The sequence below is a fragment of the Lineus longissimus genome, chromosome 7 (assembly GCF_910592395.1).
Source record: "Lineus longissimus chromosome 7, tnLinLong1.2, whole genome shotgun sequence".
Taxonomy (NCBI): Eukaryota; Metazoa; Nemertea; class Pilidiophora; order Heteronemertea; family Lineidae; genus Lineus; species Lineus longissimus.
The window spans coordinates 14,164,715-14,171,305 of record NC_088314.1 but is presented as its reverse complement, the minus strand read 5'-3'; the positions used below and the strand labels follow the sequence as shown (position 1 = coordinate 14,171,305).

Sequence of the window (6,591 nt, the reverse complement as noted above, 5' to 3'; positions counted from 1 at the left end):
ATTCAGGCAACTTCCGCCTGACGCTCCTAAACCACAACGGCGGACTCTGGCCCTCATATGGTTTCAACTTGTTGTGGTGTACCAGTTTGGTCTTTCCCCGCTTATCCATCTGGATGACGTAGTCAAGGTCGTTCACCTTTTTGATGATTAGATATGGGCCTTGAAATGCCTTCCTTAGTTTTTGGGCTATCTCCAGCTGACTTATATCTGTGAGGTACCAGACGCCATCCCCAACTTTATACTTGTTAAAGACGACCTTGCCATCATGATTCTGCTTGTGTCTTTCAGCCGCGGCCTTCAAATTTTCCCGGGCGACATCATGGGCATGGACCATCGTGTCACGCAACTTGTCCACATACTCGCCATAAGACGTTATCTCATCATCCTCGATGCCAGGTCTGTACGGGAACATCACCTCTGCCGGTAGTCGAACCTCACGGCCTAACATGAGCAGGTTTGGAGTTAACTTCGTCGACTCATTTGGAGTGGCTCGGTAGGCAGCAGCCAGACATCCTAAGTTAACATCCCATTGGTCTTGCTGACCCTTCAGATAGGCCTTGATCATCCGGATCAGGGTCTTGTTGAAACGTTCACATTGCCCGTTACAGCGGGGGTTGGCAGGAGACGCCCTTGTCTTCCTGATCTCAAGCAACCTACACAACTCTTTGAAGATGTTGCTCTCATAGTTTCGACCCTGATCTGAGTGGATGTCAATTGGTGTTCCAAACCTGGCGATCACCTCGTTGAGAATGAGGTTGGCCGTGGTGGTGGCAGTCTGGTCTGGCGTGGCAAATACTTCCGCCCACTTACTGAAAGAATCAGTAATGATGTGTATGAATTTATTCCCACGCGCTGAGGTGGGGAGGGGTCCAAGTACATCGGTCGACAATCTGTCTAATACCCCCCCCCCCCTGCAGTCATCTTTCCCATCGGGGCTCTCGGGGGTTTTGGGGGCTTCTTGATCTGTGCACAGAGATCACATCGGGACACCCACAGGTTAACATCTATCCGCACCCCATACCAGTAGAATCGCTGCAATGTTTTCTCACGGCATTTCTTCTTTCCCAGGTGGCCAGCCAATGGAGAATCATGCATCTCTCGTAGGACTTCTGACCTCAAGACCCTGGGAACAAGGAATTGTTCGTGGTGACCCGTCCCGTCTTTCCTGCTGAATTTTCTGAACAGAATGCCGTCAGTGAGGGTAAGGCTGTCCCAACAGTTCCAATAATGTCTGGTGGCTTGGCTGGCTTCACATACAACCGCCCCAAATGGCCGTGTGCCTGTTTCGAACCAACTTAGAATTGGGCCTATGTCTGGGTCCTTGGCCTGATGACCTCTTAGGTCCGGTGGGGCATAGGGCAGCGCCCAGCTAGGCTGGACCTGAGCATTAGGCCTGTTCCTGGCACGTGTTATTCGCCGCACTGGCTGAGTGCCAGGATACATGGTACTTTGCATGTCAGCCGATTTCTTGTCACATTTGGCACATAACCCACAGGGGATGTCCTCGCCGTTGGTAGGGCAGGCGCAGTCCATCGGGTTGGGACAGCGACTCATGCTGTCAGCATTTTGGTGCTTTTTGCCTGGTCTCCATTCCAGGGTAAATTGGTAAGCTGACAAGATCTCGATCCACCGTGCAACGCGGCCCTTGGGGTCCTTGAGGGAAAAGAGCCACTTTAATGCCATGTGGTCCACGCGGCAGATGAAGGGCTTCCCCAGGAGATACTGGCGGAAATACTCAATAAAGTGTTTCACGGCCAATAGTTCCCTGTCTGTGACACAATAATTTATCTGTGCCTTATTTAGGGTTGCACTGGCATAGGCAATCACCCGCTCCCGCCCGTCCTGTACCTGGGACAGTACTGCCCCTATTCCCACATCACAGGCATCAGTGTCTAGTATGAAGGTGTCCTCGGGCCTAGGGTAAGCCATGACTTCCGGGCCTGTAAGTTTTTCAAGCAGTATTTTGAATGCCGCCTCACATTCTCCACTCCAGTGAAAGGAGACCCCCTTCTTGGTCAGTTGGATGAGGGGATGCATCAGGGATGAAAAGTCCTTGATGAACCTTCTATAATATGAACCCAGGCCTATGATCCCTCGGACATCAGTGACATTTCGTGGAACGGGCCAATCTTTCAATTTCTGCACATTTTGCGCATTGGGTTTGACCCCATCTTTAGATACCGTGTGACCCAAGAAATTGACCTCGAGTTGCAGGAGGTGGCACTTTGAGGGCTTTAGTTTAAAACCGGCATCACGGATACGGGTAAAAACCTTTCGTAGCTTCACGATATGTGATTCAAAATCCACTGAGAAAGTGATGATGTCGTCAAGATAGAGGGCGCATACCCCCTCTGGCACTAACCCTTTCATGGCCAGCTCAATTAGCCGCTGGAAGGTCATCGGGGAGCCTGCTAGGCCCATCGGCATAGTCAGGTATTCAAAAAGTCCATGAGTTGTGGCAAAAGCAGTTTTTGGGATATCTTGCTCCCTAATTGGGACATTGTGGTAGGCCGACGTGACGTCAAGGGCACTAAAGTACACTGACCCAGACAGTTTATCAATCAGGGTGTCACATCTGGGGAGGGGTGTCGCTGGAATGTTAGTTGTCAATTTGTTGAGCATCCGATAGTCAACACAATGGCGGACGCCACCATCACGTTTTCGAACTAAGACGACCCCAGAGGCCCATGGGGAGGTCGACTACCTCACAATGCCTTGGTTCAGCATCTTTTTCAGCGACTTCAACTCCTCTCCGGCAAAGGCCATAGGAACTTTTCTGGGAGCCTGCTTGAAAGGTTTAGCATCCCCAGTATCTATTTCATGCTCAACCAGGTGAGTCCTTCCTATATCGGCATCATCCTTGGAAAAGATATCAGAGAACTCCAGTATGAGTTCTTTTAGTGTGGTCTCTTCCTGGGGTGATTTTAGAGCCTCCTTGGCGCCATCTAGCATTGGCTGTAGGTACTTAGGTAATGTCATGTCTTGGGCCGGAGTAATAGGAGAGCCCTTTCCTACAGCTCGGATTCTATCAGTGACTCTGGGTTTAGGGCACATCTGAATCCGTCTTACAGTATCATTGTTGTCATGGCGACCAGACTCATGCCTAAGCACAGACGCTTTTGGCTTCCCAACTGTCCTGGCCACTCCTATCACCATGTCCTGCTTGATGGAGACTGGGGCTTCGAAGGGGTTCATTACTCTTACTGGGACAGTGCAATCCTTGGTGGCATCAACAAGTGTTGGAGCAACGGCAATATTGCAATGCTGAACCATCACGGGGTTAGCCTCAATCAATAAACAGGCATCCTTTTTCCTGGTTTTGTTTGCTCTGTCCACAAGGCCTTGGATGATAACCTCTGACATAGCAGGAATAATGAAATGATCTGCAGCACGCACCCGTCGTGCTGTAATTGGTAATCTAATTTGCTTCAAGGGGATTAGTTGGCCCTTCAACATAATCCGGTTTTGGGACAGCAATATGTCCGCTGGGCCATAAGGGTCCCGCTGTAAAATGTCTGCCCCTAACAGCACTTCATCTTCAATGTCAGCGACTAACAATGGCTTCTCGAGTTTTAATGGCCCTAAGTCCATCCAAAACAGCGCTTTCCCGTAGTACGTGATGGACCCCCCATCAGCATTTGTTAGTAGGCCCCTCTTAGAGGGTGGAACTAATACCGGTCGCTCCGGTTCTGGAATTTTCATATAGGTGGCATGGGACATTATAGTCTTGGTCGACCCCGTGTCGACAGTGACGGTACATCCAACCCCTGGATGTGGCCTTCTATGTATATTCCTGCATATGAAGGCTTTTGCCGCCTGATCGCCTCCAGGTCGGCCTCCTCCCCATCCCCAATATCGCTCTCATTTCCATCACCTTCCTCAACCTCAAGTGCTAACTCTGAGTCTGACAATGCTTCTGTTTCTTGGCCGACATTTACATCAATGCGGGCTGCCCCTTGGCCTACTGGGGTAGCCCGTTGCAGTTTGACGCCTGCTGTAGGGCTTAATCATTCCGTGGGGTAAATGTGGGCGCATTAGGACTAATGGCGGTCCGTGCTGCCTGGGCAGCCACTGGTGGTGCAGATTGCATCACAACTGGCGGGTTGGTGCATTCTCGCGAGTAATGCCCATATTGTCGGCAACGGAAGCAGAGGATATTCTCCTTTGGTTGCCGGGGACGACCTGGCTGGCGGCCATCTTGCCCGCCACCCTAACGGCCTTGGGATGAGCCCTTCTTTTCAAGATTGCTCAGCCGTGACATCACATCTGTCATCATGCTAACAATCTTTGTCATCTCCTCACTAGGGGGAGCAGCGGGTGATGCATCCTGGCTAGGCTGCTGATTACCCGTCCCATTACTGGTCGGTCTCTTGTGAGACTGAGTCTGAGGTTTGGCCCCATGGGTTTTAGCCATTCGCACATTCTCCTCATCAGATTCTTCAGTCTCAATGTCAGTCTCCCGGGTAATTTTCACTGGCTTCTTACGCTGAACCCGCTGTGTGTCCTTGAATCGGACTACCTCATAAACAGCTTGGTCGATATTCTTTGGGTCTTTAATGTATTCAACATGAAAACGGACATCATCATCATGGAGGCCATCCAGAAACCTCCGGAGGAGATCCTCACTCCTGGTTTCGGCATCCCTTGACCCATAGGCCTTGCAATACAACCGTTTTAGCTCAGCAGCAAACTCGGAGGCGGACTCTCCTGCTTTTTGGGAGCGACACGAAAATTTGGCTCCATATGATTTTGCTGTTTCAATCCGCCTAAAGCGGTGATTTAGCTCTCTAATCAAAGCCCTATACTCACCCCTGACTGATTTGTCCAGCTGGCCGTAAACAAATTCAGCCGCAGCGCCCTGGAGCTTAGAGAGGAGGTGGTCCAGCTTCTCCTCAACGGTCCAGCCACATCGGCTGGCCACATCTGAAAATCGGTTATAGTATGCCTCCCAAGATTCCTTGGTGGTGTCTCTGAATGGCGGTAGCTTAGGACCCCTTGACAACTGATGACGGGGCCTTGGGGCTTCATCCTCAGTGTCGCTGTCACACCAGCGATCTAATGAGTTTTTCCTAGGCCGCTCAGAGCTTGAACTGGAAAGACTAGCCTTTCTAGGCCGTCGCACAGCCTTACTGGACCTGGGGACATGGGGAGTTTGCTGTGGCTCTTTATTCATACTAGCGCCATCCCCAATTGGTGCCTGAGGCGAGGACACATGGCCCTGGCTTGGGCTGGCTGAATGACTCACCAGCACGGTTGGCTGTACGGGCGGCTGCGGGGTCCATGAGGCATAGCCATAGCCATTACTAGTACTCATCAAAGGGTACTGCTGCGGGCCTAACGACATTACGGGATTACCCATCCCAAACATTTGGCCATAACTCGTCCCCACCATCTGGGATTGGCCATGAGTGGCATAACTACTGGGCTGTGGGATTTGTCCTGCAGTCCAAGGTGGCATACGCTCGCCCCTGGATGTGTTCAAGGCTGGCATCGGCATTGATACGGGATTCAGTAAGGCAGGCCCAGCCACGGACATCATTGTTGATCCGGCCACAGCCCCAGCCATGGTTCGAGTGGTGCTCATCACCACACTTGTACCACTCGTCATCATTACTACACTCGTGGTAGTAGGAGTCGTCACCCGGGACGGCATCATAGAGGGCCCAGCTCCCTGTGCTGGGGGAGCACTAGAACTCGAGATAGGGAGATTACTGGCTCCCTGATCAGGCCTACCTGCACGACTATCTTCCGCCAACATTATGCGTTGGTATACCTCGTCAATGTATTCGTCTGGTATCTCTGTTTCAGCCTCAGTGAAGTATTCATCAGATTCAGATTGAATCTCTCGCGGTAGCAATCGGATCGGGGTGAAATTCTTCCGTTTGGCTCTCAATCCCACTGATTTCCTGGGCATCGTGGTATCACTGGCATCAAGGGGAGGTTCGCATCACTGGACCCAGAAAGTATATCTGGATCCCACCGCTGTCACCAAAAATGTCACAACCTCGGGGCTAAAAGTACCAGTGGTGACCTCCAGGTCAGAGCCTCTGGCCAAACTTACTGATCCTCCTTGTCATAAATTATCTCATCCCAAAATGACGCCCCCTGATATACACTGACATCAGGCGGGTAATCCAATTAAATAAAGTCCAGGCCAACAGTTAAAATATACGGCATTTATCCTCAATAATCACCCCACCCACTCCCGGTTACAACATCAATATATACAGGTACATCACAATAGTCAACACAATCGCACATAAATGGTCCCTCATAAAACATCAGGGAGACCGACCACTCATCCGTGGCAATACAATCACTTCAGATATACGTCGTCAGGGCAACAGTTAGCAACTGTTGCAAATCAAGGCAGAATGGCAAGGGGTTAATCCTCAGGAGACCGGCATGGAAAAATATTTTTAAAAAAACCTCTTGGAATAAAACTATTCCAAGAAGAATCAAACCACACCTCGATTCCAGGTGTATACAAGTTTTGCCCCAGCAAAAACAGAAAGATTCCCGCAATTGAAGTTACCCGATACAGGAGATTCTGGGCCCGTTTACCAGTCCAACCTGGTGAGCTCGCCAGAA

The 6,591-nt window shown here is 50.7% G+C and overlaps 1 protein-coding gene across 1 annotated transcript; it reads right to left on the bottom strand.

Annotated features, from left to right (window-relative positions):
* Positions 1-2,700: 2,700 nt before the first annotated feature.
* Positions 2,701-3,720, bottom strand: LOC135491580 (uncharacterized). Its single transcript, XM_064777553.1, has one exon. It carries the CDS (start codon positions 3,718-3,720, stop codon positions 2,701-2,703), a length of 1,020 nt encoding a protein of 339 aa, XP_064633623.1.
* Positions 3,721-6,591: the final 2,871 nt, after the last annotated feature.